Source organism: Benincasa hispida, chromosome 2 (genome assembly GCF_009727055.1).
Source record: "Benincasa hispida cultivar B227 chromosome 2, ASM972705v1, whole genome shotgun sequence".
Classification (NCBI taxonomy): Eukaryota; Viridiplantae; Streptophyta; class Magnoliopsida; order Cucurbitales; family Cucurbitaceae; genus Benincasa; species Benincasa hispida.
This window is the reverse complement of record NC_052350.1, coordinates 7,745,826-7,770,508: the sequence shown is the minus strand read 5'-3', so window position 1 is coordinate 7,770,508 and position 24,683 is coordinate 7,745,826. Positions and strand designations below refer to the sequence as shown.

The 24,683-nt window shown below is 33.9% G+C and overlaps 3 protein-coding genes across 3 annotated transcripts; 2 read left to right on the top strand and 1 right to left on the bottom strand.

Moving 5' to 3' along the window:
* Positions 1 to 5,754: 5,754 nt before the first annotated feature.
* Positions 5,755 to 10,457, bottom strand: LOC120071906 (ubiquitin-conjugating enzyme E2-23 kDa-like). Its single transcript, XM_039024320.1, has 7 exons — positions 10,072 to 10,457; positions 8,696 to 8,763; positions 7,666 to 7,745; positions 6,943 to 7,057; positions 6,788 to 6,840; positions 6,432 to 6,560; positions 5,755 to 6,145 (listed from the first exon to the last, which is right to left on the bottom strand). Exons 2-7 carry the CDS (start codon positions 8,737 to 8,739, stop codon positions 6,012 to 6,014), a joined length of 555 nt encoding a protein of 184 aa, XP_038880248.1. The 5' UTR covers positions 8,740 to 8,763; positions 10,072 to 10,457; the 3' UTR covers positions 5,755 to 6,011.
* Positions 10,458 to 14,743: 4,286 nt separating this feature from the next.
* On the top strand, positions 14,744 to 16,732 carry LOC120071486 (aminoacylase-1-like). The gene has a single exon (XM_039023800.1). The coding sequence runs from the start codon at positions 15,046 to 15,048 to the stop codon at positions 16,393 to 16,395; it is 1,350 nt and encodes a 449-aa protein (XP_038879728.1). The 5' UTR covers positions 14,744 to 15,045; the 3' UTR covers positions 16,396 to 16,732.
* A 4,408-nt stretch (positions 16,733 to 21,140) lies between these two features.
* LOC120071279 (rac-like GTP-binding protein ARAC8) lies at positions 21,141 to 24,422 on the top strand. The gene is made up of 8 exons (XM_039023459.1): positions 21,141 to 21,683; positions 22,056 to 22,143; positions 22,250 to 22,359; positions 22,444 to 22,507; positions 23,477 to 23,541; positions 23,660 to 23,725; positions 23,944 to 24,038; positions 24,155 to 24,422. Exons 1-8 carry the CDS (start codon positions 21,579 to 21,581, stop codon positions 24,192 to 24,194), a joined length of 633 nt encoding a protein of 210 aa, XP_038879387.1. The 5' UTR covers positions 21,141 to 21,578; the 3' UTR covers positions 24,195 to 24,422.
* The last annotated feature ends 261 nt before the right edge of the window (positions 24,423 to 24,683 follow it).

Here is a 24,683-nt window from a genome sequence, read left to right as displayed (position 1 = left end):
GTTGGAAAATTTGTCTCATTAAAATGACAATCAGCAAATCATGTAGTAAATACATCACCCATCAGGGCTCAAGATGGGGAATCATATCCAACTTTTATTTTTAACCTCCTTTGAGAACCCATTTTAGTGCGTTGTGGTGGAGCAATTGGAACATATACTGCAAATTCAAAAAATCTCAGATGGGAAATATTTGGCTCATAATCATAAGCTAATTGTAACGGCAAGTACTTATGATAAGCTACTGCCTAATGTGTACAAGTGACGCTGCATGCAAAATAGTATGTCCCCATACAGATGAAGCATGTTGTAATTTAATTGTTAAATGCATATCTCTTGTTATTTACTGTAAATTTTGTATTTAGTAATTAATAGAATTTAGATGATCCGCTTCCGCTCAAGGATCTCCTCATGTCGAGTTTCCTTCAAAACATGTATCCATATGAGTGGATCATGTTTTAGTAATAACCTGAACGGTCTGTAGTAAATGGATAAGGTTGGATACCTTATCCTGGTAAAACTTCGCTTTGTAATTGTTTCAATTATTGTAAAGTGCTACAAGTGATCTAATCTTAATCATTCACGTGGAGACATGTGAGTGGAGGTATACTATATAAAGAGTTTTTATAGGACTAGACCACAAAATGAATAGTTTCTCTTTATAACACCTTTTCTAAAAGACACTTACATTTCACTAGGATAATCATAGGTGACTTGACCTTAACCTTGAGTGAGTTGTGAACTCCTGCTTATGAGGGAGGTCACTTGATTTTCATGGGTGAGAGTGACCAGATTCACCGACTCAATATGCCTACCATTTTGGGGATTCGTCCAATTGGAGAGTTGAGAACATAACTATACAAGAAAGAATTCCCTCATTCCTGATTATTGGGGTAAATAGATAAATTACACCTTTAAGGATTGATTCTGAGTCTTGAGCAATATTGTGCCACATCCTCTCCTAGCCCGAGAGGGATTCCATTATAGTTGGACTATGACTAATTGTTCATTAGAGGGATCAATGGTACTTAAAGAGTTAGATGTAACTACAGGGGTCGATAATTTTGGCCCAGTTGTACTTACGAGCAATTTATAAAGGGTCAACATACTATTGATTGGTTATATCCAATGGACATAGAAATATATCTACAACGTGAAGAGTGCAATTACCGGTCTTTAGTGGAGTGACCAGCGGTTAATGAAAAGGGATTACTTTAACTAAAGAGTTTAACTAATTAATCTTGTATCATTGGAGTTCCAATCTATAGGTCTATAAGGTTTCCTTATTAGCTCAATAAGAATTAATGAGAATCAAATTAATTTTGGATTAATTTGAATTGTTCAAATTAATTAAAGTGAATTAATTGTATATGATGCAATTAATATAATGTTATGATACATTATAATATAAAGTTTTAATGAGAGAAATAAATATTTGAATATGATTCAAAGATTAATTATTTGAATTTGATTCATATAAAAACTATAGGTTAAAATTAATATGAATTTAATTCATACCAATATTATAGATTATATGGGAGAATACCAATCTATAGATTATATTATATGTGTTATAATAAACTATAGATTATATGTTATATGAGATATAACATATAGTATGGATTTAATTATATTAAATTATTTTCATATAATTTAATTTGATTTGATTTTTAAATTCAAATTTATAACTCCTTGGAAGTTATTTTTCAAGTGGGAAGTTATTTTCCTTAATCTCTCATATGTATGTGGTAGAGGGGTTGATTGTATAACATGAAATTGGTTTTCACAGGGTGATCTCTAAGCACTCAATATTCTTCTCCTCTGCATTTCTCTCAAAGAAAATCTCTCTCCCTAATACCAAAATTAATCCATAGAAGCCCACGACTCTCCTTGATTCTCTCCTTGAAAATAACGAAAAAGACATTGTAGTGGTATCCTCATTGTGGTGTTTGAATTCCTAATGTGTTTCTGTGTTCATGGTGCTCAGAACGGGAGAAGTGACAGATTGGTTCATGAACTACTTACCGAAGAGGAAATGTGAAGAATTAGTTCCCCAAGGGTTAGTTTAGTTTTCCTTTTCCTCTCTAATTTTGCAATAGAATCATGCTTTAGAAATTTCTTGTTCATCCTCTTTTCGTCACCTCTGTAATTTCTGAAGGAACTCTTATTCAAGAGTACCTACGAGCGGAAGCGGATCTTTCTAATTCATTGTGACAGAATTACCGCATATACATTCAAAACATACTAATATGTATTCATCATGCTAAAGAGATCAAGAAATCATACCAGATGAGGATTTATCCTTTACAACGAGTCTGAAACCCAACCGTCTACCTTGAACAATCACCACTCGGACAGAAAGAAACGAAGAAAACAACACCACTCAAAGCCCTCAGTATTCTTGGATTGAGAAACAAAAGTGTGGGCTTTATTCAGATTTGGTAAAAGGAATGAGGAAGAGAGACCGTACACAACGATTAAGCAAGTGGGAGATGCGGTCATCTATCACATAAACAAGATGCTTGATTGTTTAGGTGAAGTATATGATCGTGTAGGAAAAGTAAGCGATCGTCTAAACAATCGTGTAGGAAAAGGTAAACGATCGTCTAAACAATCATGTAGGAAAAAGGTGAGCAATCGTCTGAACGATCGCGTAGGAAAAACTAAGCGATCGTCTATACGATCGTTTAGTAAATACCGGGAGCTAAACAATCGCTTAGGAAAAAGGTAAATGATCGTTTAGATAATAGCACGCGATGGTGTAATCTATATGCGATCGCTTAGCAATATCGTATATGTAAGCGATCGTGCAGTCACTATCGTATAGGCACTGATTTTCTAAACGATGACACTATCTTTTCACAATGTCTGGGCATTCCGAGATCAACACGCCATCTGCTATTTATAATGCACTCATTCGTTATTTAGAACAGAAGAGGTGCCTTCCCATTTCCTTTATAACCGTCCAATGAATGTGACCTTATCATATTCATAACATATAATTAATATCATATATTAATTATAATATTTTCCTCTACTAAATTAAAATCATATTTATATCCAACTTTCTCCAAATTAATGTATCTCATACATAAAGTTAATTATATCATATTCAATTAACTTGTTCAATTCTATCATATATAATCGAACTCCCTCTTATCAATTTGAACATTTCAAATTGACCCAAAAACTGACTCTCAACTTGTATCCAAGCTACCAAGTGGACCTTATGGACCTATGACTCGAAGCTCAATGATACGTGAATAGCTGATTAAACTCTTTAGTCACGATATCCACCATTCGTTAACTGCCAGGCACTCCACTAAAGACCGACAGTTGAACTCTTCTTGCCATAGATATATTTCTATGTCCATTGGATATAACCAATCATCAGTATGATGACCCTTCACAAATGTTCGTAATTACAGCAGGCCAATTTACCGTTTTGCCCCTGTAATTACATCTTCCTCCTTAAGTACCACTGATCCCTCTAATGAACAATACAATATAGTCCTACTATGTGTGAACACCTCTCAGGCTATGAGAATGTGTGTGGCGCCACATCGTTCAAGTCCTGAAATCAGCCCTTAAGGGAGCTATCTATCTACTTACCCCTGCCTCAAGGAATGAGTAAATTCCATCTTGTATAGCTAAGTTCTCAGGTCTCAAACCAGACGAATACCCAAAATGGTAGGTTTGAGTTGCCGTTCTGGCCACTCACACACCCATGCAAATCAAAGGATCACCCTCAATGGCAAGAGTTCCCAACTCACTCAGGATTGAGGTCATGTTACCTATGGTCATCCTAGTGAAGTGAAGTCTCAATTATGAACAGTGTTATATAACGAGACGTTAACACTTCGTGGTCAAGTCTTATACAAACTCTTTGTATAGGACGCCCTTGCTCGCATGTCCCCTACACGAATGATGAGGATCAGACCATCTGTGACAAATCATAACATTTGTGACCATTCCACAAAGCGAGCCACATCCGTAGCGTTACCAGGATAAGGTTTGCCTCCTATATCCATATACTATAGACCATTTTGGTTATCACTCAAGACATGATCCACTTGTATGTCACCACATACATGTTTAAGTTACATACAAATAACCAGGGATATTAAGTTTATTGGTTTGTGGTAAAATGAAAAACATCTAAATGTGCAAAGTCAAGTAGTGAAGTAAATATCATTTATATTATACATCACAAATGTTCGTACAAAGTTGCTTACAAACTACTGGACATGAGACTTTAGAACACAAACCCCAACAATTTCAAGTTTTGTAAAACGAAATTCGAAACAAAAGACATTCATTTGCTTCTGTTGTGGGAATTCCAATCCCTTTACTATTAGTTTAAGTTTTTAGATCAATTGGTGATTTAAGATAGTATCAGAGCAGGTGGCCTTAGAAGATCTTGTGTTCAAACCCCTACAATGTTATTTCATGTCCATTTAATGTAGGTCACTCGATGATTTAAAGGTATTAGAGCAAATTATCCCAAAAAAATCTTGTGTTCAAGCCCTTGCATTATTATTTTTTTTTCTCATTTAATATTGATTTTAACTTGTTGGGTCTTCTTCATATTTGGGAAGTGTTAGATATATAATTAAATATACCTTCACCTACTAGCTTAAGATTTCACTTCACCTACTAGCTTAAGATTTTAGGTGAATGGGTGATTTAAGATTTTTTATTCTCATAACATGGATATTTTCTTATTTTCTTCAATTTTGCAATTAATCAATTCATAATAGCATGCGTGGGCTCCAAACCAGCAGGTGGAAGCGACGACAACCACGGCGCAATGATGGTGAGAATGTGGAGGAAGATGAGGTAGAGGCCACAGCAAGAGGGGAGGAGACAGAGGGAGAGGTTGAATAAGATCAAATTGTGTAGACGAAGAACTTGTGGGTGTGGTAATGGATCCGCTCTTTGAGCTTGACGCCCATGGGTTCCGAGTTATGGAGACTCATCGTCTTTCTTTTTGGGTTTGATAGTTTCACAACTTGATAGGTTTTTGTATTCGAGGTTTCTGAAAAACTTGATAATGGAGAGAGAACAAAGAGAATAAGGGAGGAGGAGAGGAGAGGAGAGGAGAGAGAATGGAAAGATGAAAACAGGAACCAAAAAGATAGTTTTTCCTAAATCAATTAGTCTTCACAGCCCCAGTTTCTCTCTGTTCGTGCGTTGCCGTCTGAACCTCTAATCGTGGTCGCCGGATGGAGGATGTGGCTGTTGATTTTTGAGGAATCATAAAAATTGAATTTTTAGGGTTTTTTTTTCTAACTTAAGGGCATTTTGGTACTTTCACACGTTTATTTGTCCCAAAAATCATTATTTTTAAAAATTGCTCTTAAAGTATGCTTTAAATGATTCAAAAATAATTTCAGGTTTGATATTGAACTTTTAAACATTTTTAAATGATTCTTAAAAGTGTGCTTTGATATGATTATTTAATCCCACTGTTATGGTGATTACTTTTATTTGAAAACTTTCCTTTTTAATAATTATGTACATATATATATTTTTAATAAATTATGGATTACATTTTGTTTCATTGGTTTTTATGCAATGTAGGAAGTTTTAGGAAATGAGATTTAGACCCCATTTATCAATCAGTAATTGAAATTGGTATAGTTGATGAATCGTTATACTAACCACAAAGCTTCTTCTCACATTGCGACTGACTTGCACATGAACAATCATATGAAATTGTAGTTCTTTTGGGGGTTGTGAAGTAGGCAGGCAAAGAGAAATAATTTCGTTTCATGTAATCTATTTCATTAACTGATAGAATATTGTCACCTTGCTAATGTCCCCTACTGGACAGCTCGAACATTTCAAGTCGTTTAATACAGCACTGTCATGACAATCTAAGAATCATCTAAAACTTTGTTGGGTATTTTCGATATGATCATACCAACCAGTAAAAATATAGAAAAGCAAACATGTAAATTCACTTGCTGCTACTAAATGAAGAATAGATTGATATAATGCCTTGCTTCCATTTAGGGATCAGCATGTCCGGCAACATCGTCGTCACTTGAACCGCTTTCGTTATTGCTGATTTCATCCTCTTCACTCTCATCTTCTGCTGTGCACTTAATGTCGTTCTCCTTCTTCGCATACCGTTCGCAGTACTCTATATGTACGTGGAAGATGTTGAGTTATCATTTAAGAAAGTAATTGTTAGGACCAAAAAAGGGACAAATCTCTGTCATCTTAACACTTTAAGAAGCAGAATAACATTTGTACTTTAGACTAGGAAAATGGTTGTTAACAAAGTTTGCAAGAAAGTGTATCCACTTACATTGGGAATTTGGTTCCCAATTTTGACGATTTTCAGAGGGGAAGTTCATTTTAAATTAAATAGAGAAAGTTGTGGTTATAGGATTAGAAAAGTTGTTCATCAAATGAGAAATATTTACCTTTAACTTTTTCATCATACTGCTTCCGGTCCTTCATCATAAGCGATGCTGCGTCACCATTAAGGGGGTCGGAAGGATTGGGATAAAGGAGAAGCTGGGGAAGAAAAACCTCAAAAACGTTTAAGAGATCTGCAAAACCCAACAGAAAGAAGGTAAGAATAAACACAAACTTAGTCCTATATTTTGGGAGTCTCAATACAATTCATATGGTCCATGGATGTTAAATTATATTTCCAAACACATCAAAAGCTATAGTGCAATAACATCTTATCACAAAACTCAAAAGCAGAAAATGCTATGCAATCTAGTAAAATGTTAACAGAGATTTCGTGATGATGGAGGCGGCAGATAGTTACCGAACATCGGACTCCAAGACTGATTAATCACATCCAAGCACACAGAACCAGATCTGCAGTAAAAGTTTCATGTTAAATACTTTACTACGATTCAAACAGTGGAGCATTCAATCAATAGCATTTTATGGTTTAAAGAAAAAGATACACTTCCTTACAGTTCGTCAACATTTGGGTGGAATATCTTGTTTACAAAACCAATTGAAGGAGACTTGTATGGATATGCATCAGGTAGCTCAACACGGATTTTCCAAACGCCAGTTTCGTATAAGCCTGCAAGGATAATTAAACTTGAGTAAGAACATACTTATCAAAAGATATTTAACTTATTGCAGCTCTAGACACAAAGTGGTGAAAAATAATTCACTAAATGAAAACATGCAGCTAAACTAGATGCATATTATGTTTCCAGTTGACATTTCCTTGTAAATAAAACCAAAAAGTTCATTTCTATTCAGAGTTTGAAGTCATCTATGATCCAAACTTAATACCTTTTAGAGCTAAGTGGAATCCGAATAGTAACTAAACCACATGCTGATGTACTTTCACAATCTTTTGAACAGCCAAAAGCACAGTTTTCTTCATGGATTAAAACTCTTTAGGAACAGGCTGCAGATCTTACTCACCAATGTTAAGTGAAACAGTAAACAGCATCAAGTGTCCATAAATTACACAGGAAAGCAGTAGAAACACCACACTTCAAGGATAAATTTTCAGGAGACTCCAAACAAGACAAAAGAATTGGGTTTAGACTGCCGGCAAGTTTGCTAAATTGTTCATTTGCAATCCAATAATGCTCATACACACCCACAAACGAATAATTGCTATTCCATCAACGACTATGAAATGCATATTGGACAGAGGTGAAAGTCGAGCAATACTTTCTTTGGGACCATGGAACTCCACATTGAATTCACTGAGTCCATCATTTATCATCTCCACATTGTAGTCACTCATCATCCTGGACAACATAAGCCAATGTAACATGAACCACAAGATAAACCAACAGAAATTTATGGCCATCACTGTTGCACGAGTTAGTAATAGAATTCCAGAGATAATCGTACAATATTAGGAATCAATGTTACCACACAGTATTTTATCAACCCCTAGAAGGACCTCAGTTCCACGTTATGGATTAAGAGATAGCAGAACTTCAAGTGCAGGCATTAGTCATTCAATGGTCTAGAGGCATAACAGTGAACAATAGTCAAACTTAAAACCTGAAAACACCCCAATGCTGGGCCAGTTCTAAGCCAGCATGCCCAATATGTTTTCTAGCACATAACCGCTATTTTTGCTGCAACCATAATTACGACCCCAAGTATGATCACTCTCGCTCACGGCTCACTGTAATCATCACTACATTCAAGGGCAATAAATAAACGCATACCATCGAACTTACCTCGCTTCATATGATTAGGAACACAGAAGGCAAAACTAAGTGACTACCAAAAATGTTAAGAAATATTTCGACAAAGAACGTTGGAAGCATCGATACATTAATTAACCATGTCACTAAAATAAAGAAGCCTTGCAATGAGAAGAGTCCTTTTCTTCCTTGTTCTCTCTCTCTCTCTTATTGTTGTGAGGGGGTGTGATAAGGATGAAGTATATGTGTCTACAAATGGAGAATTATCTATTTGCATAAAAATCAAAAGTTATAAAAAACTTCAATATTCTTTTTGTAAGTAAACATGGAAAAGAAGAACTCCGTGGGCATTATTAAGACTCTTCTAACCTATTGCAGTACTAGTAGATCATTTTCATTTTCAAAATAACATCTTCTTGGTTGTTGGATTGGAAGGCTAATAAACAGCCGTCCATAAAGACTACATAGAACAACCACAATAACTAATGACTGAAATAAGAATATGAAATCTTGATAAATAACAAGGGTGGCTATCTTACAATTTCATGACATCCATTTCTCTCCTTTTGCTTGGAGAAGACATCCTGAATGAGCTGCACTTCAAAATCTGCAACAGACTCGTATTCTTTAACATTAGAAGTTACTAATGTAAACACTTTTTAGACGTAAAAAAATAAAGTGAAAAAGACTTGGGGCAGATGTAACTGATTTTCACATAAGCCAAAGATTGAAGTTTCTCAACGGAATGGGAATGATTGAGAATAAATCTAATGCTAAACAAACTAGCTAATACACTATGCAAAGTGAAAGCCTAATCATTAGCAGTGAATGAATCCCGAACCACTAATATAGACAAATCTGCAAGGTTCTACTTATCTAAATTTGAATTCATGCTAATATAATTTTTTTGTTCTTTTTCCTTTTTGACAAAGTATCAGCATCATTATGGCCTGGGAAGTTGATACACAAGCTTAAAGCCCTTTATCAGATTGACATATTTCTATGTACTTCTACAAGCTACATCTCGACTAATCTCACGGAACAACCCGCTTGAACCTATCAAGGAAAGCCGTAGGATACTAATCCTAGGTAGGTGGCTACCATGAATTGAACCCATGACCTCTTAGCCCTTTATCAAGGTCATGCTCCCTATTTACCACTAGGTAAACCCATGATGGTAGGCAATTAGAATGAAAACCAAAGGAACAACAAATGAAAATATCCAAGATTTGCAAGTCTTCATTCATATAGATTTGGTTGCATCACTAACAATAAATAGTACAGAGCATCCATGAGCTGATATCGTTCAAATGTTGCATCTCTAATCCAAAACAAGCCTGCCTTTGAAGTTCATGTCCAAACATCAATCACCAGAAACGTGAAAACGAGGATTCGTACAAACTGGTCCAACAATTACCACATTGTTCTGATTCATAATCACTCACCACTAAATGAAAACAAGCCATACTAACCATGCAACTAAATAATGATCAGGAACAAAGAATTGGAATCCTGGATTCAAGTACCTACTAAGAAACTAACAAAATCAAATACAAAAGGCCTGGTGGGTGATTAAAATATGATCAAACAAGGCAATGTCTGGTGGGTACGAACACGATCCAACACCAAACAGCTAAAATCTCCACATGATAATCACAACAACAAAGGGCAACTAGAATGCTATATCCTCCACTAAAAAACCCAATCCGTAGGATCTCATTTTTTCCTTCTCATTTCAATAAATTTCATCTGTTCATCAAAGTACAAAACAAGAACCGCTCATAAGTTAAGCAACACAAGCAACAAAGGAAGAAAAATTAAGAGCCTGAGCAACGATCAAAAGAAAGAAACATGAAGATCTGTGGACTAAAGACATACGAACCCCAAAAATTCAGAGAGAATCATATAAACGTACCTTAGAAGAAGCAGAGAAATTAGCCCGTTTCACAGGACGGTGGTTGAATTGAAGAAATGGGTGATGGAGAGTCCCGTGAACCGAACGGAAAGAAGGTAAAGGGAAGAGAGAATATATATAGAGAGAGCAAAGAATGGGAAATTGGGGAAGGAGGAATTGAGATGCAGATGTTGAAAAAAGGAGTCAGCTACGTGGCAAAGGTAAAGGTTTGTGGGGTTATGGTTACAATTTGAGAATGAAAATGGGGGGTTTTCCATTTCTTTGTTGCTTGTTCCTATCCATGTATTGCCATGGCCGTCCTGTCCAAAAAGCTTCACTGTAAACCATAAACTTCCATCCATCACCGTCTTCTTCACAGTCACAATAGGTTTTGTTTTTTTGGTGATATGGCCAACAAGAATGGCTACCTGTGGGCTGTGGCTACCCATTATGCCATTATGGCAAACATTATGTGCTATCAATGAGCCATTGATTTTGATTTTTCATGGACTAAAGTTAGATGCCCACAATTTATTTTGGTATGTTTTATGCATTTGCATGTGTATAAAAATTGGGATCGTAATACCTTTTAGACCATCACCATCGTGTTTCAAATTTTCAATTTCAAAGATAATATCCCAACTCATAAGGTTGGGAGTATTTTTTTTTAGCTTTTTTTTTTTTACATAAAATCAAATCACAATAAGAAAAAAATATATATTATCTTATTAAAGCAGGTTAGATGATATATAATTAAATTACCTTCACTCACAAGCTTCAATTGGTGATTTAAGATGGCATCGGAGCATAATTCATGTTGGGTATTTTTCATATTTCAAGTCCACGAGTGAAGAATATTAGATGATATATAATTAAATTTACCTTCATCGACTAGTTTAAATTTTTTGAATCAATTAATGATTTAAAAAAATATGTACAAATTTGGTGATCTCTAATACATGGACAACATGTCCTTTTTTTTTTTCTTTGAAGTTTCAAAATTGTATCATCCAATCCTTGAGATTAGGATGAGAATGGGAGAGGATAGAGTGAAAACTATTTTTGGTATTGAAATTCATTAAATGATTAGGATTTCTTTTAACTTTTTTTTCTATATCAAATGTATTAATACAATTTTTTAAGTTAAGAAGTATAACTAAAAGAAGGTACTTTAGAGGTATTTTATATAACTTAACTAAAGATTATCATACCCCAACTCTCTAAAACAAAGAATGAAATGAAATATTCCAAAGGAGATATTGATAGAGAGTGGATCTCATCTCAATTCTCAATTTCGCCTATCTTATCATCACGAGTTAGTAATTAAGGTATTTAAAGTTGGACGAAATTGAACCATTTTTTAAAGAGTAATACTTTAGTGTAGCCTCCATGATCTCTATCAACCATAAAAGGGAAAAACTATTTTTAAAAAAAAAATCCTTAAAAAAAAGTTTTACTACGAGCAACTAGTGATTGAAAACTTTAATGGACGGCACAAAGATAGGTACAACTCCAACATTTTACTTGATTATATAATTTTGAAACTATATAAAAGAGTTTTTTTTTTAGTTTAATAATTTCATAATAGAAATATAACCATCGGTCATGTAATCCTAGGTGAGTGCAAGTTCATTCATGTCAAAGAGGTGGAGCATCAGGTTGCTTGAAATTGATGGTTGTTAAGAGGGAGTGGTATGGATCTAACCAATTGCTCGATTCGAGATTGAGTTGAATGGATCAGACATTATTAAGCTTGTCCATAGATAGGGTTCGCAAAATTTTTTGCAAGCCCCGACCCGACCAAGAGGGGATGGGGAAGGTATTCCACCCCATCCCCGACCCCACCCGATTAGGTTTTTAGATATATATATATATTAGGTATTTAACTTTTTACATTTTCAACATATATTTGATGAGGAATCATATCCAACATATATTTTTAACCTCCTTTGAGGACACATCTTAGTGCGTTGTAGTAGAGCAATGAGAACATATACTGCACATCCAAAAATTCTCAAATAGAAAATATTTGACTCATGACCATAAACTAATTGTAATGGTAAGTACTTATGATAAGCTACTGGCCTAATGCATACAAGTGACACTGCATGCAAAATAGCATGTCCCTATACAGATGAAAGAAGATTAACTCTCACAAGTAATGATTTTGCAATTAATTGCAAACGTTTTATGAATGATTCTACTAAACCATTTTGTGTATAAACATGAGCTACAGGATGTTCAACACTTATCCCAATTAACATACAATAATTATCAAAAGTTTAGGATGTAAATTCACCGGCATTATTAAGACGAATGGTCTTAATTGTATAATCAAAAAATTGTGCTCTTAACTTAATTATTTGAGCAAGTTATCTTGCAAAAGCAAGATTTCGACTTGATAATAAGCACATGTGTGACCATCTACTGGATGCATCTATTAATACCATAAAATATCTAAATGGTCCACTTAGTGGGTTAATAGGTCCACATATATCACCATGAATCCATTCAAAAAATGCTCAATTTTCCTTGAGAGCAAGCATCACATAATAATTCATTAGATTGAAGAATCTTCTGGCTCTTCAACGGATGTCTATTTGAATTCTCAATCATTCTCCTCATCATTACAGATCTTGGATGACCCAATCGGTTATTCCAAATTGTAAATATATTTGGACTCATGAACTTCAAGTTCATTGTTGCATATGTTTCAATTACTCATATATGAGTATAATATAATCCAGAAGATAAAGAAGGCAACTCTTCCAATATACGTTTTTCATTTGAGGCAATGAATATGATATATAGATATTTCACAATATTCTTATTATAAGTCTCAATATGATAATCATCGTAACTTATATCTTTAAAACTTAAGAAGATTTTTCTTTGATTGACTAGAGAACAATGCATTGTCAATTGTAAATTTTGTTCCTCTAAGCAAAATAATATTTGCTTTTCCAAAACCTTCAATCAAGTTTGCAGAACTTGATATTGTATTTACTTTTGTTTTTAGTATTGTCAATTTGGAAAAATATTTTTTATTTGTAAGTATTGTGTATATAGTTGCATTGTCTGCCAAACATAGATTTTCTTTGCTCGTTTTTTAAACATCTAACATATGAAAATGATCCATGTTTCTTCATTAAAAGAAAATAAGAAAAACAACACGTCAAATATACAAAAGTTACTAAAAAAATATGAAGATAGATAAAAAANAAAAAAAAAAAAAACAAGAACAACATTAAGTCTAGATATTCTCAAAGTCAAAAGAAACACTTGATGTTCCACCAACTGTGTCAATTTTCTCTTCAGAAGATTTAAAGAAGTCCACCACATCCAAATTTTTCATGTGGGATGGATCAAATATGTCATTATACTAGTATGTAAAATTTGCTTCCGCATTTTTCTCTTTTTTCTTCAAGGAGACTCGATAGAGTTCAACTAAGTGTTTTGACGTACGATAGGTACGTAACCAGTGCCCAATCATTCTACATCGGAAGCATTTATTTTCAACACTCTTTGAACTTTTATCTTGTGAAGTTTTTCCTTTGTAATCATCATTTAGTATGGTTCTTTTGAAATTTAAATGATTATAATGACCATCACGAAAATAATAATTATTTCTTTCTCTACCACAGTTATGACCTCGATCACGACCACGACCACGACTTCGACCACGATTATTAACATTCACAACATTCACTTTAGGGAATAGTATTGTTCTAGTTGGTCGAGATTCATGGTTTTTCATCAATAACTCGTTATTTTGTTCAGCCACGAGAAGACATGAAATTTGTTCAAAATATTGTTTAAAACTTTTCTCTTGATATTGCTGTTGCAAAAGCATATTCAAGACATGAAATGTAGAAAATGTATTCTCTAGCATATTAACATCAGTAATTTTCTCTCTGCATAACACCAATTTCGAACTGATTTTAAATAATGCAGAGCTGTAATCACTTACTGATTTGAAATCTTGTAGCCTTTAAGTGTATCCACTCATAACGAGCTTTAGAAAGAGTAACTGTTTTTTTTATGATCATACTTCTCTTTCAAAATTTTCCACAAGATACGGGGATCTTTTATTATAAGATACTCCATTTTCAATCCCTTATGGAGATGACGACAAAGGAAAATCATAGCTTTTGCTTTATCATGATTGGATGTCATATATCCTTCTTTAATAGTCATCTCAAGATTCATAGCATACAGGTGGATTTCGGCATCAAGTACCCATGAAAAATAATTATTGTAGTGGCAAATTCTAATTTTGTGAGATTTGTCGTAGCAGCACTATCATAAAATATTGTTATTATGTTAGAAATTTTAAATATTAAATATGCAAAATAACATTAGATTTATTAATTATAACGAAGAGGAAAACAACAAGAGCTTGTATTGATAAGGTGTTGTGAAATTGAGGAACACGACGAAAACATGGATATGGAGAAAATATGATATAATAATATATTTATATAATAATAAAAAATAAATAAAATAAAATAACTAAAATTATAAAATTGGATATGAAAATTATTGGAATTTTGAAGTGGATTTCGGATCGAGACTTATATGGACATCGAATATGAGTTATTACAAATGGACAATTTGAAAAATTATATCTAACTTTTAGGACAATAGAAATGAACATCTATTTTTATGATATTTATAATAGTAGACATTTTACAATTTTAAAACATTTTTTGTGGGGAAAAAGAAAGCGGCTTGTCAGTAATGAGATGCGTTCTGATTTGTGTGTTCTTGACATCTTGTCCAAAGAAAAAGAAGTTTGGATTTGATAATCAGTGTCTTCTGTTCTTATTCAACATTGAATGATTCGATCGCGATCGTCCATTGAGATAGTTTTCATCTTCCGACCCAAGTTTCCATCGGCGGCCGTCTTTCCGACCGGTAGCTCTCCGGCCAACTCAACTTCAAAAAGTCCTACTTACTGCAACTACTTGCCCACCGGAACCACCGGCGCCGCCCATGGCGAACTTCCATCTCCACTATCGCCTCTTTCCAGTTGCAGCTTTTTTTCTTCTCCTCTCCTTTCCTCTCTCTTTCAGCCATTCGCAGTACGGTGATGGCGAAACCGATCAAGATTCTCCAATCTCTCGCTTTCAACGCTACCTCAGGATCAAAACCGCTCATCCAGATCCCGATTACGCCTCCGCCGTCGCCTTCCTCAGTTCTCAAGCACTGGAAATCGGCCTCAATACGCGGATACTCGAGTTCGTTCCAGGTAAGCCTCTTCTTCTCGTGACCTGGTATGGATCGAACCCTTCTTTGCCTTCGATTTTACTCAATTCTCACATGGACTCTGTCCCCGCCGAGCCTTCTAAGTGGCTTCATCCTCCATTCTCCGCTGTCCGAACCTCCGATGGCAGAATCTTCGCCCGTGGTTCTCAAGACGACAAGTGTATAGCCATCCAGTATCTCGAAGCCATTCGGAACCTCAAAAGTCGGAATTTCATCCCTGTCCGTACGATTCACATCTCGTATGTACCGGATGAAGAGATTGGGGGTTTCGATGGAGCTGCGAAGTTCGTCCTGTCCCAGGAGTTCAAGGAATTGAATGTAGGGTTTATGATGGACGAAGGTCAGGCTTCACCGGGAGATGAGTTTAGGGTTTTCTACGCCGACAGATCACCATGGGGATTGATAATCAAGGCTAAAGGAACCCCTGGACATGGATCTAGAATGTACGATAACAGCGCAATAGAGAATTTGATGAAGAGTGTTGAGATTGTGAGTAGATTCAGAGAGAGCCAATTCGAAATAGTGAAGGCTGGTGAAGCTGCTAATTCAGAAGTCATCTCTGTAAATCCTGTTTTTGTCAATGCCGGAATTCCTTCCCCCACAGGGTTTGTGATGAACATGCAACCTTCAGAGGCGGAGGCTGGGTTTGATCTCAGATTACCGCCGACCGCCGACCCAGATGCTATAAGAAGAAGAATAGCGGAGGAATGGGCTCCGGCACGGCGGAACATGACGTTTCAGATTATTGAGAAAGGGCCTATTAGAGATTACTTGGGAGGTCCATTAATGACGATGACAAATGGTTCAAATCCATGGTGGTCTGTTTTCAGGACAGCCATTTCAGAAGCTGGAGGGAAGCTTTCTAAGCCTGAAATCTTGGCTACCACGACGGATGCACGATTCATGAGACAGCTGAGAATTCCTGTTCTTGGTTTCTCCCCAATGATCAACACTCCCATCTTATTGCATGATCACAACGAGTTCTTGAGAGATTCTGTGTTCTTAAGGGGCATCAAGGTTTATGAATCCTTAATCAGTGCTTTGAGTTCCTTCCAGAAGGATGTTTCTTCCCAATAAGTGCTTCCATGGATGAACACTGCTCATCATTCAGAAATCTGATGAGAATCAACACTGAAAAGTATAATACTCGATTCAGAAGGACAATTCCAGAGGGCTAGTTTTCTTCCCTCCCAAGTTTCTATGTATACACAAGTAAGCTCTCCGTTCACCGACCGTATCTATTTGATCTCTAAACTTTAAACAGTTGTTTAGAATGTTTCTCATGGGTCCTTCAAAAACTTTCATGGAAAAGGTTCATATAAATCTCATTCATATATGAAACTTTGTAGCATGTTTGACATTGAGTTTGAGTAGATATTAGTTGAATAAAACTACTGTGGTTGAGGAACTTAAATACTCTGTCACCCATCATTATTATGATATAAACCCTATTGTGTAGTGTCTCTTCATTAGGTTTGAGTTATTAAATGTCCCTGTTGTTGAGGAACAACTCATTCATTACAGGAGGAGTTCAATTTTTTTTAAGAAATTATCCTGGAAAAAGGTTCCTTTAAGATTGTATTGATAAACCAAACAAAATGAATTGATGCCAAGCTGCAATAGTAAAACAAACAACGAATCTTTTCAATGAATAATACCACGAAGTGATGCAGTTTGATCCGCCCATTTACACAAAAATGACCAAGGGCCATAAAATTATGTTCTATTAGGAAAAACTTTTTAAGTGTTCTTTTAAACGTTAAACACTTGAAACATCATTCTAAACAAACTCAAACTCAAAATTGATATGATACACAGATTTTCTCCTGTCAATTAGGTACACATTTTGAAAACCAAATCCGATGCCATGTATTTTCCCTGTAGTAGCAAGTAGTGCCAACCATATGGGCCACAATTTTAGGTCTAACTCAAGAAATTGTGTAAGTGAAGGCGGATCGACCTTGGACGACCATCCGACCTCACATTAGCATCGGTCCCAAGTGAGAGTTCCCTTGATTGAAACTAATTAACCCTGCTGTGTAAGCAACTCCACCTGTGAAAATTGAACCACCCATCAAAGAAGGGTATAAGGAGCCATTAACCCTTCAATGGTTTATAACAATCTAACCAAGGTCCAAGGCACATCAAAGAAAATAGTATTAAAGACTCATTAAGCCTTCAAAACTTAATGACAATTCCATCATAGGAAAGAGAATTAAGAGTCTTTAACCTTTCAGAACTTCCTAACAATGCAGCCAAGTTGCAGCTCTCAAGTACTTAAATGCTAGAATTTCTTGTCTATGGTTACCACAGAATGTCCATATTAGTACCATAAATTCCTCTAATGAAAATGAAAGTCAGATGCAAACCCACCAACTCATTTTTTTATACCAATAAACCAAATGGGCAAAGGCAATGACTAGGCATCAAACCACCTTCCTATGGCCATAAACAATAAGATTAGCATTTAAGAAAGAAAGTTACTGAAAACGAGTGAGAAATTATTCGATGAAGCCATTAAAATGTACCTGGTTATTTTGTATAATCAGATGCATCGATAAAAATAGTTTAAATTTGTATCAAGTAGCAAGTAAGGGATGACAATTTTTGAATTGCAGCCACATTGTGGTGGTCTCGTTAACACAGAGATAAATCAATTCATTCTTTAGAAGTCTCATCAATTACATCTAATATTGTTGATTTTTTTAAAAAAAAAAAACTCAATCTAACACGAATAAGCATGAGCTATATATTATACTAACCTCAACGACATATTAAAAAAATAACGAACGAACTTTGCAACTCATAGACAAACCTATATCTTCCTATACATATACGTATATATACACACACTAAGAAATTAAAAATGATGCGAAGTGGAATGAAGCATCGGCCCAAATTCAAATTGGGACTGATTGATCCATATTCCACAACCAAATTAGGGTTTCGAAATTGGCCCAAATTTCTCACAAGTAATTGTAATTCTTTGAGCCCAGACGAGAGAGAAATTTAAATGGATATTTCTTTAATTTTTTATATATATAATTTCCTTTACAACACATAATTTTTTTTTAAAAAAAAAAAAAAATCAGTGCACACTTATTTGTGCAGTAATGTAATGGTTAAGATATATAATTTAGATCTTGATTAGTTGTAATTATTACAATTTTACCTAACTTAATATTGTAGTGCCTACAACCACATTTTTTTTTTTTTACTTTTATTTTATCAAAGTGAAAGCAAAAAAATTTAATTGAATGATTATTATTTTTCCTTGTGTCTAAAAAAAGAGGAGGCACATAATAGTTGTACCTGCTTATTACTCATTTTCAAATATAATTTATCTCAAGACTTATTACATATGTACTATCCACTTTTCAAATATATAAATAATATAGAATAGTGAAACGTGGGCTAATGAGTATAGCTCAATTTCCATAAAATGTATATATTCAACTTAAAAACTATAAATTTAAATTCTCACCTGTATATTGTTGAGTTAAAAAAAAATTAAAAAATTTATGGATTATATTTGGAGAAAAGGAAAAAAGAAAAAGAATTATATTTTATCTCTTAAGATCACAAACTAATATTTTGTTCTTCACAATGACAATTATCCTAATTATCCTAATAAGATAGAATAAAACATATTTTATGGATCGCCAAATTATATCCAAAGCAAATCATTTTAATCAATTATTACATTTTATTCTAACACACAAATCTCTAGCTTTAACAATTTCCAAATACTTAAGGCCTCAATTTTTTTTAATATTATTATTATTATTATTTGGAAGACCTCAAGTTCTCATGTTAAATTGATTGGTTCTTTTTCTTTTTCTTTTTTCCCATTTTTTTGTAATTTTTTTAAGGGATGGATGAGGAAGATTTTTCATAATTAGTTATCAATTTATTAATCAAGTATTAATGTAAAAATTGTCAATATGAACATCCTTGTTGAGGCATATGTTTTCAATAAAAAAGTCAAAGATTTGAATCACTTCATATATTAAAAAGTGCATTTTTCTTTAGGGATGTGTTGTTTGAATAAACTTTTAAAATTTAATTTTGAACCATGATTGATTTAGATGAGTTTATCTTTCCTTTTTTCTATTTCTTTATTTAAAGAAATATAAAAGTAATTCAACTCTAAAATTTTGGTGTGATTTATTTTATTTTATTCTTAGTTAATGAAAAATGCTTTTAGTGTTGTCCACTCATAATGATTAAATGAAAATAAAAATGAAAACTTTGGCATCACAACTCATCCAAAGGGCCACATTTGTATGATTAATCCTTAAGGTTAGGGTTTTGTTTTTTAAAAAAAAATAAAAAAATAAAAATATATATATTTAATTAATTTTGTATTTTTTTTTCCTTCTAATTTTGGTTGGTCGTAGTTATTATGTTTACTTAATCTTTACTTATTCCTTCAACCGAAAGTTCCCAATAATTTCAAAATTGTTTTGTTGTAGACTTCCCTTTTTAGCCTTCAAATTTTAATACTAATAATACAAAATAGCTTACATCCCTACTTTTTAACTTCAATATTTGTCCTTCTTGCATTCATTTATTATGCCTTCTTAACTAATTTATTTACTTTCTTATATATATATATATATATATGAATTTATATATGTTGTATTTTGACTTTATTACATGATTGATGATTTAATATTTACCTATGATATGAAATATATGATATAATATCATGTAATGCATAGATTTGATTTGATTTCTTTTTAGTTAAACAAATATTTTATATTGTTATATCAATTGATGTATGTTCATTTTTAAAAGATAGAAATCTAAATTAAGAAAAATAAAAAAAATAAAAAATGAAAATTACAAGTACATTTAATATATATATATTTAAGTTAGATCAAACATTCAACTTCAAAAAAAAAGATATCAATCTCACTCTAATTCTATTCTAAAAATCGATGGTTTGATTTTCTATCATCACTGTTTTTGAATTAAATAAAAAATAAATAAAGAAAAATAAAGTGAGGTAATTAGTAATAACTAATGAGCTATGAATGAACTTTTTTTTTAAGGTCAAAACTAAATCAATAAACTATCTTACCTTTAGAGCTGACTTGGACCACATTGCCCCTTGCTTTTCCTTTTGAAAAAAAAATAAAGATAATAATAATAAAAATAAAAAGAGAAAAGAAAATTAAAGTCCTTTTAGGAATTTTGAAAATTTGTGTTGTGGTCCTATACTTTTCTACCAATCCAATTTCTTAACCTTTTTTTTTTCTTTCTTTTTTAGCCAATTTTAATATTTATTGTATATAATAACAGTGAAATAAAAATAAAATCTCACATTTCAAGATTTGAACTTTATCTAATTATACAACACAATTCAACACCCAACTGCATTTTACAAAAATTCAAAATCCTAAAATTTACACAAAATGAAAAAGCAAAAAAAGATTCAATCTTTATCAAATAAATTAGAACAAATGGACAAGATTTCTCTCTTGATTGGCCTTTTCTCGTAGCTTAGAAGCATTCGGTATATATTCTTTGTTTAATTACTACTTTGATCTCTATATATATTTTTTTATTCTCTATAATTTTAAAAAACATGAGGATCGAAATGAATCAAAGTTAAAAATAAATATTTTGAAACCATAGAGATTAAAATGAACCAAAACTAAAAGTACACCATATAGAGGCTTTTAATTTTTGTTTTGTTTTGTTTTGTTTTTTTTTTGGAGAATTGTAAGAACCAAAAAATTTTGATTGAGTAATGAAAACCAAAAGGGTATTTGTTGTTGATTGAAATGATTCACATAAATGTACCAAAATTACGACTTTTTTCTGAAAAATCTCTCACACCTAAACAAAGGGGAAGGAAGGAAGGAAGGAAGGAAGGAAAAAGAAAAGGGCAAATAATAATGAAAAACTGATACGATCTTATTGTGGTTATATGAATTGCGATATAAACTCGAAATGAAATCCACAGCCAAAACTTATTAGCAACCAGAAAAAAGGAAAGAGAGCGGAGAGGGAAAGAGTGAATTAGTGAGAATCATGTGATTTACCACTCTTTGCCTTGCGACCCTCTTTCTCTTCTCTCTCTTTTCTTCTTGAATCAAAAAGCCATAGATGATTCTGTAAACACCGACTGAAAACCCATTTTATTTCTTTGTTTGATTTTCTTGTGTTTGTGTAACAATTTCCTTTTCTGAACAGTTTTAGAGTCTTGAGAGTTCTTCTTCCCATCTGGGTTTTGTTTCTTTTTTTGTTCAATGGCTTCTAGTGCTTCAAGGTTCATCAAGTGCGTTACGGTTGGAGATGGGGCTGTTGGGAAGACTTGCATGCTCATATGCTATACTAGTAACAAATTCCCCACTGTATGTTCTTCTTTGTCTCAATTTTAACGTTCTTTTAGTAATGTTTCTTACCATTTCTGGGCTGCTTTTGTTCTGTAGTTCCATCTTCTGATCTTCTCTGCTGCTATCGATGTGTTTTTATTTTGTATATCTCATGATTTTGGGTTCCAATTATTCTGTTTCCTTTGTGACTTCAATGCACTTTTTCTGTTCTTGGGAGTTTCTTTTATATTCTTGTACACGTGGTTCTAAATCTTCAGATTCTAGTCTAATTTCGTTATGGTTTTTGCTTCCTCTCCTTCCTTGGAGAGAGGTTTTTTGTTTGGCATCGGTGTTGTTATCATAATTGCCTGTGTTTTTTCAACAGAATACATAATCAGTTGTGTTTATCAGGATTACATTCCCACTGTGTTTGACAACTTTAGTGCAAATGTGGTGGTTGAAGGCACCACTGTCAATTTAGGCCTTTGGGATACAGCCGGTATTAACCCCTTTGTTGTTTCCTTTAAACAAGGCTTGAAGTTGTATCAACTGTTCATAGAAACTTTAGAGTATGAAAACTTGGTTTTGGTTGTAATGCCATATAGGTCAAGAAGATTATAATAGGTTGAGACCATTGAGTTACAGAGGGGCTGATGTTTTCATCCTTGCCTTTTCGTTAGTTAGCCGAGCGAGTTACGAAAACGTACTTAAGAAGGTGAATCAATATAAGCTTTTTCTTTTTCTTCAACATATTCATGTTTACAACTTGGAATTTCTCATGGTTTTGTTCGTTGATCAGTGGATTCCGGAGCTTCAACATTATGCACCTGGAGTCCCGGTGGTGTTGGTTGGCACCAAATTGGGTAGGCCATCTTTTTCTGATTGTTGTTGACTCTAGATATTAGTTGCATTTGTTTCAACTTTCCTTGTTTTTTCTTTCTTCAATTTCAGCAGTTAAAATGAAGTACATTTAATATAACCAAAGTAAATGTCATCTCCTTTATCCTTTTTTTGTTATTATTCTTCCTTTGAATTTGTTGAAAAGAGGTTTCCTAAAGTAGGAATGCTTGCAAACAAGGAAGTCCTTGACTAGAGAAAACCCCGTTATCTTTGTTTGGAGTGCTTCCAAAGGGCAGGACCATGTCGTTATAGATTTGAGTTCAGATCAAGATCCCGGTTCGGGACTCCAAGTGGAATGTCTACTTAATTAAAGAACTTTATTGTCTCTTGGAGCTAGTGCTAGGATGTACGAAGTCCTTTCGTTCGCTCCTTTGGGGCAGATACCTATTTATAAAGAAGAGGTGCTTTCAATGTTTAAATTATTGAGAGGACTGGCATTATGTATTGCAGACGAGTTAAAAGTTTGCAGGGGGCCAAATAATAATACAACTAGTAGGTGCAGCAAAGCATGGCCATTTGGAAATAAGAGGTACTCAGGTTTTTGGAAAATATGCATTTACGAGCCATGGTTGAGAATCGAACCTGGCCTGTTTTAGATGATTGCTTTTGAGACCAGACTCATTCTCCAAATGAATCCCAAATAGTCAACGTTTGGACATTGTATTTCTACTCTTTGGACAATCTCTACCTACAAAGCCTTAATAATCACTTGGCACGGGGGAGCCGTACTCGGTCCTGAAGCAACTTTTCTACGATCTGATGCAAACATCCATTTTTCTGTTCATTTATGCACTTAGCACGACGAAATTCTTGTCCTGATAAACTTGACTCTTGATTCTTTAAGCTATTGATCCAAATGATTTATTGATACCGTATATGCTATCGTTTAGATGCAACAATATTGGATTAACTCTTGACAATTGGTTGCTTAGATCTTCGAGAGGACAAATTCTATTTGGCCGATCATCCCGGATTGGTTCCCGTAACCACTTTGCAGGTGATTATTTTCCATTTTTGATATGCTGAAAAGAGGGGAAAGTAGGAAACTATGCTCCTTCTACCTCATGGTTATGATGAAGTTTTGATTCTTGGTATTGATGGTTCGATCAAATCAGGGTGAGGAACTCCGTAAACAGATCGGTGCCACATATTACGTCGAATGCAGCTCAAAAACCCAGCAGGTACTCAGTTAACATTATTCTTTATCTTACAAGTAGCAAATTCTTGAGTTATTATAATAGTCATGAGTCACAAAAAACGCTGTACAATGTTTCATCCCCCAATAGTTGTGATTAAATTCAGTAAGTAAATTGCATATTCGTATATAGAATTCGTATAAATTAGTGCTAGCATACAACTCAGTATTAGGATTTTAAGCCGTTTGATTTGCCCATTGCAGAATGTGAAAGCAGTTTTTGATGCAGCAATAAAGGTGGTTATCAAGCCACCACAGAAACAAAAAGAAAAGAAAAGGCCACACCGTGGGTGTCTGCTGTGAGTTTTGTTTATCAAATCCTCTAATTAATCAAAATTAAACCGAAGTTAAACGAACATTCATCCTAAATTTGGGTTGTTTTGGTAAACTTAAGCATGGGTGTTTTTGGATGCAGAAATGTGTTTTGTGGAAGGAACCTTACAAGGCAAAGTTGAGAGCAGCTTTTATATAACAAAACAACAGAGGGTTGTTTTGGGTAAAGTGAAAGCGAAGCTAGGAGAAAATTCGCTTGTAATATTAGCACCTGTTTTCTTTTTCAAGTCTGATTGTTATTAGTTCTTTTAGTGGCTCCTTTGTATACAAGTTATTTCGGGAGAAGGATATGACATAAACTCATGGTTTCTCTTTCTCCATTTGGCATTTGGTGTACTGTAAAATAATAACTCAGAAAGTGTAGGCAACCTGCCCATTCATTTTTAGCAAACAAACACTAACAAAACGAAAGAAATAACCCCAAAAAAGGAGACAAAAAGGACCTCATCTAAGATAAGATGACACAATGCGAAGTGTTAGCTTCAAGCCGGTGTGGTAAAAGGGGGGAAATTTACGGGTCTACATGGAAATATGAAGTTATTGAATTAGAATGCTTTTACAGTTTTTACCCCAAAAGAACCCGTTAATTGGATTAAAAAATAAATAAAAAC

Excerpts from the sequence above, each read along its gene's own strand:
- LOC120071906 (XM_039024320.1), bottom strand. The coding sequence starts at position 8,739 with ATGTCTTCTCCAAGCAAAAGGAGAGAAATGGATGTCATGAAATT. Across the intron at positions 7,746-8,695 it reads GAAATGGATGTCATGAAATT|GATGATGAGTGACTACAATG; the intron begins GTAAGATAGCCA and ends TATGTTGTCCAG. Across the intron at positions 6,841-6,942 it reads CACCCAAATGTTGACGAACT|ATCTGGTTCTGTGTGCTTGG; the intron begins GTAAGGAAGTGT and ends CTTTTACTGCAG.
- LOC120071486 (XM_039023800.1), top strand. The coding sequence starts at position 15,046 with ATGGCGAACTTCCATCTCCACTATCGCCTCTTTCCAGTTGCAGCTTTT.
- LOC120071279 (XM_039023459.1), top strand. The coding sequence starts at position 21,579 with ATGGCTTCTAGTGCTTCAAGGTTCATCAAGTGCGTTACGGTTGGAGAT. Across the intron at positions 22,508-23,476 it reads GTTGGTTGGCACCAAATTGG|ATCTTCGAGAGGACAAATTC; the intron begins GTAGGCCATCTT and ends TTGGTTGCTTAG. Across the intron at positions 23,542-23,659 it reads TTCCCGTAACCACTTTGCAG|GGTGAGGAACTCCGTAAACA; the intron begins GTGATTATTTTC and ends CGATCAAATCAG.